General features: G+C 35.4%; 3 protein-coding genes across 3 annotated transcripts; 2 read left to right on the plus strand and 1 right to left on the minus strand.

The window, feature by feature from the left end:
• Positions 1 to 1,689: 1,689 nt before the first annotated feature.
• LOC110801618 (protein PLASTID MOVEMENT IMPAIRED 2) lies at positions 1,690 to 3,997 on the plus strand. The gene is made up of 2 exons (XM_022006986.2): positions 1,690 to 2,028; positions 2,110 to 3,997. The coding sequence occupies exons 1-2, from the start codon at positions 1,891 to 1,893 to the stop codon at positions 3,805 to 3,807; spliced, it is 1,836 nt and encodes a 611-aa protein (XP_021862678.2). The 5' UTR covers positions 1,690 to 1,890; the 3' UTR covers positions 3,808 to 3,997.
• Positions 3,998 to 4,134: 137 nt separating this feature from the next.
• Positions 4,135 to 7,845, minus strand: LOC110801604 (uncharacterized). The gene is made up of 2 exons (XM_022006962.2): positions 7,091 to 7,845; positions 4,135 to 5,238 (listed from the first exon to the last, which is right to left on the minus strand). Exons 1-2 carry the CDS (start codon positions 7,738 to 7,740, stop codon positions 4,413 to 4,415), a joined length of 1,476 nt encoding a protein of 491 aa, XP_021862654.2. The 5' UTR covers positions 7,741 to 7,845; the 3' UTR covers positions 4,135 to 4,412.
• A 155-nt stretch (positions 7,846 to 8,000) lies between these two features.
• LOC130470586 (uncharacterized) lies at positions 8,001 to 9,720 on the plus strand. Its single transcript, XM_056840989.1, has 2 exons — positions 8,001 to 8,402; positions 9,335 to 9,720. Exons 1-2 carry the CDS (start codon positions 8,255 to 8,257, stop codon positions 9,553 to 9,555), a joined length of 369 nt encoding a protein of 122 aa, XP_056696967.1. The 5' UTR covers positions 8,001 to 8,254; the 3' UTR covers positions 9,556 to 9,720.
• The last annotated feature ends 2,831 nt before the right edge of the window (positions 9,721 to 12,551 follow it).

Below are 12,551 nucleotides of genomic sequence, written 5' to 3' on the forward strand. Positions count from 1 at the left end.
AAATCCATGATATTCACTATTCATCAGGAGGAAATTTTCCAAAACTTCCCTTTAGAAGCTCAATATTAATGTCGCAAGCCATGCATCTAGGGTTCAAATCTCATTGGTTGCATTTTTTGCCTATTTCTTTACTTTGCTTTTCTCTCTCTTTTTGATATACACATATAGCATGCTACTCCGTACATTGTAAGTAATACACCATACAACCCTAACACTTATAACTATTGATAAATCATGTAATCCTTGTCTAATTATTACACTTTTTTTTTTGCTAAGTTCTTTTTGCCAGGTGTTTTTTTTGCTCATCGCTCAACTTGTTTACTGATTCTCTTTTGATGGTTGATTTTAATATACTGGTCCAACAACTAGTATATACTAGAGGGTGGATTTATATATTTTGGGATTTTTGAAGTTTTATTCAGATGTTAATATTTTGACAATGTAGAGCTACGTTTTTGGTGCTTTTGCCCGTTTTGTATCAAACTTTTATGTAGGCTAAGGCCTTAACTAACATATATGTTAGTTTCTGCGTTGAAAAAAATAAATTAGGTATGCCATATGTTAATTATATACTCCCTCCGTTCTTGTTTATTAGTCTCATATGGAACATTGAACAATCCACTAAAAATACACATTGCATGTGAATCTCTAAATAATCTCACCCATGTGGGTAGGATAAAATAAAAATTCAGAAAGTATGGGTAGGTAAAGTATTTAGTGTGGTTAAATTAGAAAATAAAAAAACCACTTGCATATTAATTAGGGACGAAAAGGGAATCACACTTGTAATATAAGGGTAAAAGGAGAATAATTGTTGAACAAATAAAGAAAGATTCTAAAAGGGACTAATAAAAAAAACATGGCAATACAGAAAGGAGACTAATAAACAAGAACGGAGGGAGTAGATGATTTCAACATTATTTTTACGATTATATATCAACCAAACTTCACGGACATGTGTGTTGCTCGCTTTTGACAAATATTGGATAGTGCCCCTACCAAGTTTAAATTAGCAAAATTTAAAAAATAAGCAGAAATATACTTTTGGATTAAGCAATCCGTGGACTATGGAACATGGTGCACCAAAAGAACATATACATTGAGCACAGAGAGCATGGTGCACAGTGAACATGTACATTGGTTGACTTTTCAAAAGAGCTTTTGAAGGCCTCTCCCCTCTCTCTACAAGACAACTCAAGAATTCATTCCTAAAAATCCCCAGCATTGGTTGGTTTCTCAAGTGAGTTCTTCAATCTCTTTTTTACCATTTGGTAGTCCATAATTAATTGTCTTTTTAACCAAAGTTACTATCAACTTTTCAAAGTTATTTCCCACTTTTCAACAAGAATCAACTCTTAGAGAGCTCTTGGGCAAGAGCTACCTTAAAGTAACTCTCCATGAAGAGCTACTTAAGAGTCACTCAAGAACCACTCAAAAGCCCTAATGTTGGAAAAAAAATAGTTCTTATTGAAGAGCTACTTGAGGAGCCACTCCAAAAGCGCGCCCAATATAAGTGATCTTAAGTAGAACCCAAAGTTGCTTATCCTTGTCAGCTAGAAAATACAGATTAAGAGCTTTTCTATTTTCACCCAAAAACACCAAAATCTATAAAAGCTTTGAAAAAGAAAGCACGTGCATGTCCCCACTAATTAGTTGGCTGACAAGAGTGGCAACCCTGCAGTCTGTGTAGAGGACTTGTAACAATAACAACCAAACATTATTTCTCCCTAATCCTAAGTCCTCAAACTAAGGTTGTGGCTTTACTCCAGAACACAAAATCACAAGGAAAATGTACCAAAACTATGAGATGTTGTACAAAATACAAGAATTCTGATTCCGGGCGCGAATTTAAGCAGGAAAAGAGAGGGGGTTTTCGAGTTGCTGGTCGATATGGATGAGAGCGTAGTCGATAATGGAAGAACAATTGGGTCAGTGAAAGCAGCCATTAACAAGTATGGAGGAGGGAAGATTAATCAAGTTACTTATACAACTACTAACAAGTCTCTGAATGATGCATCCAACTTTGAGGTAAATACTCTCTATTACCACTTTCATTGATTTTCTGTTACTAAATATATTGTTGCTAAATGGTGGGTTTGAACTTTACAGAAAAGGACTTCAAAGGCTAAAGAACTTCATGTTGCAAAGAATAGAATCAACCAAATCAATGAAAACAGGATAGTGGCCGAGTCAGAAATATACCAAGCTGAGTTTGAACTACTCAAGGCGAAAAAGTTAGCAAGGGAGCTCGCGTTGCAGATAGACACGTCAAAGGCAAGGGCTAAAGAGTTTCAAAAGGGAGAGGGGGTTGAGGAACAGCCTGCTCAACAGGAAACTGATCACTACGAAGACGTGGCGAGAGAAGTTGAAGTAGTGAAGCGGGAACTCAGCAAGATTAAGCTTGAGATTGAACGTGCAGTAGAAGAGAAATTCCGAGCAGAGAAAGAAGCAGATACTGCTGATGCAAGACTCAAGTCTTACACTCGAACTGCTGAAAAATTGAGGAGGGAGATTGAAGAAGCTAATGAAGAAGAGGTACTGGTTGAGCTAGCACAAATTCAGGCACGGAAAGAAAATGCAGAGATTGAAGCTCAGAAGAAACAAGAAGAGGAAAGGTATTCACTTTTAATTGAAGAAACTAGAAAGAAGATTAGTGTTTTGAAGGATGAGATTGGGAAAATGAAATATCTTGAGAATATATTACAACTTACCAATTCAGAGGTTGATGTATTGCAAAATGAGCTGAATATGATTAAGGAAATGGACAGTAATTTTCATAGAAGTGAAAGCTTGAAGAACTCTGCTTTGCAGTCGGTCATGGAAGATGTGGAGGCAGCAAGGAAAGAATTGGAGGTTATCCAAGCAGAAGGGTTTCAAGTTATGGGTAGTATGGATATAATAAGAATTGAGCTCATAAACATGTCAAGGGAAAGGAGCAAAATCGAGAAAATGGAAGCAGAAACTGAAAATTTTGTAAAGAAGTTAAACTCAAAACTTCTTAGAGCGAAAGACAAGTTAGAAGTTGCCAGGGCATCTGAGGAAAAGGCGAAATCAATAATACCGTCTCTCTCCCTTGCTTTAGAGAACTTGAAAAGAGAAAAGGAGGCGGCGAAGAAAGAGGAGGAGCAATTGAAAAGGGAGACAGACAACTTCAAGGCTGAGACTCAGAAAATTGAGTCTGAAAATAATACAAATGAAGAGAGACTAGAATCTGTAATTGAACAACTTGAAGAAGTCAAAACTTCAGAAGCAAATGCTTTTGAGAAACTGCAAACTCTTGTGGAAAGTACAGTGACATCAAGGGCTTCCAAGACAAAATCTACTATTACAATATCAAAATTTGAGTATGAATATTTAACTGGAAGTGCGGCCAGAGCTCGAGAAATTGCTGACAAGAAAGTATCAGCGGCCCATGCATGGGTAGAAGCATTAAAGGCCAGTGAGAGAGAGATTAAGATAAAAACTGGTCTAGCAGAGAGGGAAATTGGAGAACTGAAGCTAGAAGAAGTAAAGAGGATAAAAGAATCAACAAATATGGCAGAGGAGCTGCAGCAAGAGAGACAACTAAAGAACAAGAGCTTTCAGGAGAAGAGATCGACAAGAGAACATGAGTATACCTCAACACCAGTAAGGCAAGCAAAGTTCAGGAGATCTTTCAACTCTCCGGCTACAAGACGTATGAGCACTTCAACTTCTTTATCTGTCAAAAGGAGGAAAAATGCAATGCTCAAAGTTGCTAAATATTTTGCTAATGAACACACTCAGAATCAAAACTCAGTCCCCTTGAAGGAAGACTCTGACAATTAATCAGCTTCTCTGATATTTATTTATTCCATAGAATCACATTCAAGTGCAAACCTGGTTCTTCAGAGTGTATTTCTTTTTGGAGATTTTGTAATGAGTACATAATGTAACTTAGTTAAGTAGGATTATGAATATTCATGTAAATATACGTTGAGGTTGAGGGTACCTTCCAAATTTTTGATTCTTCATGAAACTCACAAGTTTAATTCTGCAGCTTCCTTCCTGTGTCTTCAACTACGGACCAGGGATACAGCCAAATTTCTGGATAATATATAAATTGACGATTGATACAAAAGAATCAACTCTGGTACTCCAGTAACACATCCAAGATAACAGCAAACACTTGCACATTACTTTACCAAAATATTACATTATCATCAGAAATTCAGAACCACAACGCTTACAGAAAAAACACCTTTTCTTTGTATAAGCTAACAAATTAAAGTAAGAATAAAAAATCAAAAAATGTATACTAAACAAATGTGTGTGCAGCTATATATACTGCAACAAGAAAAGAAATATCGCGGAGAAAAAGAAATTACTGTATCGAACTCTATGTATGTTACTCAAAACTTTCTCAAAGCAACACTTTCCGTGGCTCAGAGTCCTTAATGCTTAGAATTCTCCACCTGTAACTGAGTGAAACTTTCTGGTAGAATATCTGTAGCAGCACTTGTTGCCATTTGTAGCTGAGAAGGTAATGTAAGACCAGAAGGCTGAGTTTTGTATATCTGAGCATGCATAGGATCTTCATATTCGCTGATGTAGTTGGTGTTTTCGAGGGGAGGAACAGTAACAGGTTGAGCTGATTGATGCACTGGAGGCATAGTCATGGACTGGTTTGATACAGAAGTTGGCATGTATACTTCAGCAGCATATTCAGGTTTACTGTACCCTTCATAAACCATTGGGGATGAAACCATGACAGGATTTGAAGGCATTTGGGGTTGACTCCTAGCAACATTTGGTGCAGTTGTCAGAGTATGAGGCATAGACGCGTCGTACAGGTTTCGTGTTTGCCCCATAGGCATCATGTAGACTGGGTATGGCTTATTTAGCTGATATTGAACAGGTTGTTGTGGTGGGACGTAAGGCTGATACATTGGGGCATAAGATGCAACAGGAATAGGATTTGGGTAATATTGGGGAATATAGTTGGATTGAGAAGCAGGGTAATGTATGTAATGTGGTGTTGCTGTTGCTAGTGTTGGTTGTGGAGATGGAGATTGGTGTTGCTGTTGATCCATTGGTTTAGATATCAAATAACCAGAAACCTGAACTGGTGTCAGAATATCACTTCGAGGAGAACGGTCAGAAGGATTGCTTTCTGTCTCGACGAGGTTCACAGAAACAGGTTTAGAGTCAAAAAAACCCGATGCATCTTGATATACTATTGCTTGCTGGCTAAAGTTTGGGCTGGGAAGGCTGCAGTCACTGTAAAATACAACAAATCAAGGAATTACCAAGATTAATTACACTGGATAACCAACAGTTTACAGCATTCCTAGACATGAACCATCCACAGTAATGGTAGGTGCAAACAAAAATATCCCACAGTTGCTAATTTGCTATTGCTTTTTCATCATTATCATTATCATTACGCAAGTACGCAACCTTACCCCTGCAATTGCAGAGAGGTTGTTTCCAATTGACCCAAAAGAGATAACGGGACGACAACTGGAAGACCATCTTCTACTTCATGGAAAGGAAGCGAAGAGGTTTTAAGAGGCATTTTGATTTAGTCCATTACATCCCACAGCCAAAAGAACAAATGAATCTTTTGCTATTGCTTTTTGCTTCGGAAAATTATACTCCATATTATAAATGCAGAATTCAGGCTTTCAAAGGGAGAAACAAACGCTGCGGAAGATACATTAGTGTAGGACCAAGGTCATTACTTTTAAAGACTAGTACCAAGATCCAAAATACTACTTTCATAATGTTTTTATCTTTGATACTAGCAACTAATGGTATGTGCGAAAATTTGATCCACTAATATGATCAGCAGGCTTAACTTATACAGTTATACTTTACTGGAAGACGATTAGCCTAATGCAAATTGTTGGTGGTCAGCAGAACTAATGACAGAAAAGTGAGAAAACACGGGATGCATATAATTGAGATCTGGTCATCTGAGGATTATTGTATGGAAAGAGAATAATGGCATTATTACTGACGGAAATGTGTTATTAATATATGCAAATTCATTTGGACAATTGGACTACCATCTTGTAAGAAATTACTGACCACCAAGTATGTACAGTCTATACTATAGTCATAGAGAAAACCTCGGAATATCTTAATGTTTCTATAGCCTAGAGAATTTTGTATAGTAAGTGAAGGAAAAAGATCCCAGTAATAAAGATGATACAAGTATTAATTATCACACCTCCACTTCCTTTCCTTACCTATAGCATCAAACATGGAACAATACAGAATTTTCAATTACTAAACTAATTGCCCCTTTCAAAGCTCGTAATAGACGGCAAACATAAAAGACTCCCTACTACAAGACCTGAATAGAAAGTACGAATACAGAGTACATAACTTCACGATATTCATTCACCCAATTCTGTACATATTTTTCTACAACACAACCATCACACCACCTGACCACCACCATCCTTTTTTTCAATTTATTTTCCTAGCTTGGTGGAAATCATATCCTTACCAGTGTCATACATCAGTGGCTCCAAAGGTCCATAACTCCATAATGATCTTAGCTCCGACCTTTACAGAAATGGTTCCCAAAACATCCCACTTTAATACCCAAATATTGCCAATTAACTCAGATGATGTCCATACACACAAACCAAGTGTCAACCACCCAAATGAACAATGTTTACCTAAGAATGGAATTCAAACCCTCTTTAGCAGCTATTCCACTACAATCGAATGCGATAATATGAAGAAAATTGAATGTCCTAATAGTTTTGTCCTTCCTCTGAACAGCATAATTCACCCTCCAAACCTTTACCAAAAGCTATCAGCACAAAACAAGCACAATGTAATCATTTCAGGCAGACAATTCCCTTCTCAAATCAGAGGCCTCAAAAGAGTCAAAGCTAAAGCTAAAGCTAAACGTATAATTACAACTTAATTTCTAATTCATCAATTTTCTACCAGCAAACCAACCAAATATACACCAACAAGTTTCAGTACTTTCCCCAATATTTCCCACGAATTTCATTTTCTAAAACTACACCTAATTTTCCTCTTCAATATCCATCCAAATAAATCCAATTAAATAATTATTAAAAACAAAATCCAAAAAGTGCTAATATACCTTCCCAAAGAATCGAGAGAGGGCAAAACAACCTTAAAATCATCCGCAACACTCAATTTATTCTTCCCCGGAGAATTTGAAGAAGATGCATTGGACCCAAACGAAGAACTACTCTCCAAAACAATCGATTCAGGCGAAGAGGACGAATCATCAACGGGATTCGAACCAGCGACCTTCAACGCATCAACAAACCAATCATCATCGCTCTTCAAATCACGAACTGGCTCCTCCGTCCTGAAGAGAAAGAACCGGATGCGGGAGGATGTAGGAGAAGCCGAAGACGAAAGACGGTCGTATTCGTCAACCATATTGCAAAAATCTTCGTCGGAGGAGACGGAGATGAGGGAGTCAAGGTCATGGTTAGGGAGCTGGTATTTGAGGAGGAAGTTGTGGGACCCATTGAGGAGGGATTTGGAGATATGGGAGAAGAGAGAGGAGAGAGAAAGTGAGGTGTTTCGAGGAATGGAGATAATGCGGGTTTCTCCGCCGGCGTAGAAGAGGGCTTTGTCGTGTGGGCGTGGGAGTATGTGGCCGTTGTAGCTTACCATTAGCCGGAGTTTTTGGCTGGAAATTTTGGATTCTTTTCTAGCTACGCCGACGACGACGGTGTGTATCGCCGTCGCCGGCGGCGTTGATGATGAGAGATCCATGGAGGTGGATCTGGAGAGAGAGAGAGAGAGAGGGAGGAGAGAGAATGGATTAGAGGATGGATTTTGTGTTTTTATAGCGCGGGTGAGTTTAGCAAACAAAATTATGTCTTTTTCTCTCGTTTTGCGGCTTTGCCCCCTCTTCTCGGGTTTTGGTTTTTAATGGAGAAAAGTTAATGGGCGGATTATCTGAATTATCCTTTTGAGAATGAAATATGGAGTATAAATATGTATTTACACTATAGTAAACCTGGTCCATGCTATGGACCAGGGTATTATAGTCTTTGCGTTGTTGCGTGCGAGAAGTTGCTTGTAACTGTCACGTGCTTTCCTAATTATATATATGTTTTTTTTTTAATTTCCTTTTTCCCGGCTTTTGAACTTCTCACTCAACTTCTCTCTCTAAACTGTTTCCCAACTTCTCTCTGAATTTCTCTCTCCATTTCAAATTTAATTTCAGTGATTATTTTCATCCATTTGCATCAAATTACTCTTCCGATCTTCTTTTTTCTAAAAAATGGTGAAGAAAGCGGCACCGAAGAATCCGGCAGCGAAGAAACCGGCAGCGAAGAAACTTGAATTCGACAATTCCGTCGCTGAAATGGCTGTTGAAGCTCCTCGAAGGCGAGGAAGAAGGCCAAATGCTGTTTCTGAAGAAATTCCTGGTAATTCGAACTTATTTTTTGTTTGATTTTGAATTATTGAAATGTTTGTGGTTTTTGCTGAAATTAGGTTTAGTGTTTTATGCAGTTACTGTTTCAAAGATATAGTTACCTTTTATTTGCTGTTTCTGAAGAAATTCCTGTTAATTCGAACTTATTTTTTGTTTGATTTTGAATTATTGAAATGTTTGTGGTTTTTGCTGAAATTAGGTTTAGTGTTTCATGCAGTTACTGTTTCAAAGATATAGTTACCTTTTATTTGCTGTTTCTGAAGAAATTTCTAGTAATTCGAACTTATTTTTTGTTTGATTTTGAATTATTGAAATGTTTGTGGTTTTTGTTTGAAGTTACTGTTTCAAAGATATAGTTACTTTTTATTTTATGTTACGAAGTTTTTAAGTGTTTTTATTAGTGACTGGTTTGTTCGTAGTTTTTTAGAGTAATTATATTTTTAAAAGGTTACTATATTTCTAAAACAGTAACTATGTTTTTAAAATAGTTACTGTCTTTTTAGAAAGTAAATTAACTTTAAAATAGTAACTATGTGTTATAATTAGTTACTATCTTTTTTAGAAAGTAAATATAACTTTAAAACAGTAAATATGTGTTATAAATAGTTACTGTGTTTTTAGAAAGTAAATAAACTTTAAAATAGGAACTATGTGTTATAAATAGTTACTATCGTTTTTAGAAAGTAAATATAACTTTAAAACAGTAACTATGTGTTATAAATAGTTACTATCTTTCTTAAATGTTATTATAAAATTAAACAGTTACTATGTCTAATAAATAGTTACTATCTGATTTAAATGGATACTCTATGTTTATGTATTTATTATATTATTTGAAAGGTTACTATATGATTTTATTGGTTACTATGTGATTGTAATGGTTACTATATAGTAATATTTTGTTTTATAATTGTTTTGTTTCAGTTGCTAAGGAATCTGTGTCTATAAAGAAGAACAAAAAGGCTGGCAGTCCGAAATCAAAAGCAATTGCGCTTGTATCTGAAAAAGAACCAATTGAAGAAGAACAACCTAATCAACTAGTTTTACAAAATTCTTCTCTGGTTGACGTTCCACAGCCTGAATCTCATCAACTTCATTCACAAGTTTTGAAAGAAGTTGGCGCTGATGGCCTGCCTATCGTGTAAGTGTTAGTTTAATTTAGTTAATTGTTCTAAATAGTTACTATATGTTCAAAATAGTTACTATGTTCTAAATAGTTACTATATTTTTTAAAATAGTTACTATATGTTGTAAACAGTTACTATATGATTCCAAAGGTTACTATATGTTGTAAACAGTTACTATATGATTCCAAAGGTTACTCTTTATTTTATATAGTTAATGTTTATATATTATAGTTACTCACACTTAATATAACTCTTGTTTATATGTGATAGTTACTCTACAGTATATAGTTCTTCTTTATATGTGATAGTTACTCTTCATTTTATATAGTTAGTCTCCATAGTTTATAGTTACTCTACAGTTACTATAAGTCCTGTCTATATGAGATAGTTACTCTACATTAAACATAGTTTCTCTTTGTATGTTATAGTTACTCTGCGTTAAATATAATTCCTCTTTCTATGTTAGTTACACTACTGCAATTATAATATGTTAACTATATCAATATAACAGTTACTATATATATATTAAAAGATACTATATCATACCTTCTTCAATACATTGATTTGCAACCATAACTTGCTGAGATGTGCCTTCATCTTCATCTTCAACATCATATACTTCTCTATGATTCTCTAAGTTTTCTAAAATAATAATAATTACTCAATGAGTATGAAAGTTACTATAATTTTCTTCGTAGTTAGTTATTAGGATTCGAATATTACCGTCATAATTATACAATTTTTCTTCTATTGCGCGATTTAAATCGATATTCAAATCGATTAAATCGTCCTCCATTGTTGAAGCTCGAAGAGAGAGAAGCTGTTGGAGGAGAGAGAAGCTGCTGTAAGAGAGAGAAGCTGCTGCTGGAGGAGAGAGATTTCAATTTTAGGGTTTCGCGCATTCTGTTATTTTGGAACACGTGATTTCAAACGGTTCAGCGCTGCAAATTACCTAATTACCCTGGTCCATGGTAACCTTAATGGTGGACCGGGTCCATGCAAGCGGAATTGATAAATATGTTAGGGCGGATTATCTGAATTATCCTCTCAAAATAAAATACGGAGTATAAATATATTAGTACATATAGAGTACAATCGATACTGATTTTGATGAATTTTTAATAATAAAAATTGTTTCTTTCAAAATCACTGATATCGTATAAAATAATCATTGAACATATATTTATATATCTGTTAACTTTTTCTTATAATATAAAAGATAATCAAAATATATGATTTTTTTTTAAAAAAGAAAAACTAGGAGTAATTAAAAGTTATCTTAGTGTACAATACATTTATTGTGCACATTGTACGTGCAAGACTTTTTGTTGTATTATTTTGGTCAAACTATTGATTAAAACTTAGCAAAATATATTGTGATTTGTGAGTGGTTAATTTGATGAAATTTTATCTTAAAATTTAAGATATACGGAACAATTAGTACTCTAATAATTCTAGTTATTTTAGAAGTAGAGACTACATAGAATCAGTGGCGGAACCAAGTAGGTGCAAGGGGGTCCACCGGCCTCCCAAAGAAAAATTGGAAAAAAATAACTTATAGCTAATAGCTAAGAGACCTGTTACGTTAAGGAAACCGGATCTCTTAGGTTTTACAAAAAATAACAGCTCCGCACATAAAGCAGCGCGTGTACTAAAGGGATAATTTTATGAGACCATCCTTTAAATAACCGGTCTCTTAGAGTTTGAATAACTATGAGGGATAATCCTAAGAGACCAGTCTTTAGAAATAATTGGTCTTTTAGAGTTTTGAATTTAAATACCCTTCCTCTTAAATTAAGTTAGTCTTTTCACCACGCATATGAAACCCGTAGAGAATATTCTAATAATTTTGTACGTATTTGATTGTAATATGAATATTTATTCATTTTAGGATGATACATTTTTTTAGTAATATATTGTGTGTTGTGGAAAATCACCAGACACAACACATTAATAATCCTGGGAACGCAACTGCCAACTCCCAAAATTCTGGCTACGCCACTGCATAGAATTGGTTATTATTTCGAGTAGGATTATAACCATTGATCTCATGTACTCCCCAATTCTAATATCACTACAATTATAATATGATAGAAACATGCTCCTAGCTAAATCTATGTTAATACGAAGTAAAGAACACGTACTTGTGAAATAAAATATTGTTGACAACAATTCAATAAGGTCATCAATGGATTTTGTATAGTGATTTTTTTCTTCTTAGGACCATTTATGTGGTGAAGTTGGCCGGTAACCAATAATCAATCAAATTCACGAATTAGAATTAGAAATGTAATACTCATTTAAAAAGTATTTTATACATAGCAGCGTTGCTTTGAGGGATATGATATAAAAGGCTCATTTAACGTCTGAGGCTCATGTTGAGGTCTGGAAGATGCCTATATGGAGAGACGAATCTGATTTCCTTTACGCGCGGTAGTAGTAAAAGAATTATTCTCCCTTATGGAGTAAGGTAGTAAGCAAAGACGAATTGGATAACATTATGATAAGGGTTTGAGCGTGGAAAGTAAGCCGAACTAAATACGGCTCAATAATTTGAAAATGTAGCTTTGACTTGTATACTCCCTCCGTCCCGGAATACTCGACCCGGTTTGACCGGCACAGAGTTTAAGGGACTTGAATTGACTTATTTAGTTTAATAGGTAGTAGTTGATAGTGGGGTATTATTTTAATGTAGTTAGTGGGAAATGTGTAAAGAGGTGGGGTTGGGGGAGAGTAGGGGTTGAATTTTTAATTATTTTTGTATGGAGTAGGGGGTAAGTGGGTTAATAGGGGTGGAGTGAGAAATAATATAATATTGTTAGAATATTTCCATTTTTAGAAACAGGTCAAGTATTAAGAGACGGCCCGATAAGGAAAACAGGTCAAGTATTCCGGGACGGAGGGAGTATCTATTTCCGTCATTTAGTCCATTTCTAAATACCCCGTAGCAAATACGGAGTAAGAGAGTGACACAGTCACACAAGTACTTATTTTATCCCCCATGCATGTGTGTC

This window comes from Spinacia oleracea, chromosome 1 (genome assembly GCF_020520425.1).
Source record: "Spinacia oleracea cultivar Varoflay chromosome 1, BTI_SOV_V1, whole genome shotgun sequence".
NCBI classification, from domain to species: Eukaryota; Viridiplantae; Streptophyta; class Magnoliopsida; order Caryophyllales; family Amaranthaceae; genus Spinacia; species Spinacia oleracea.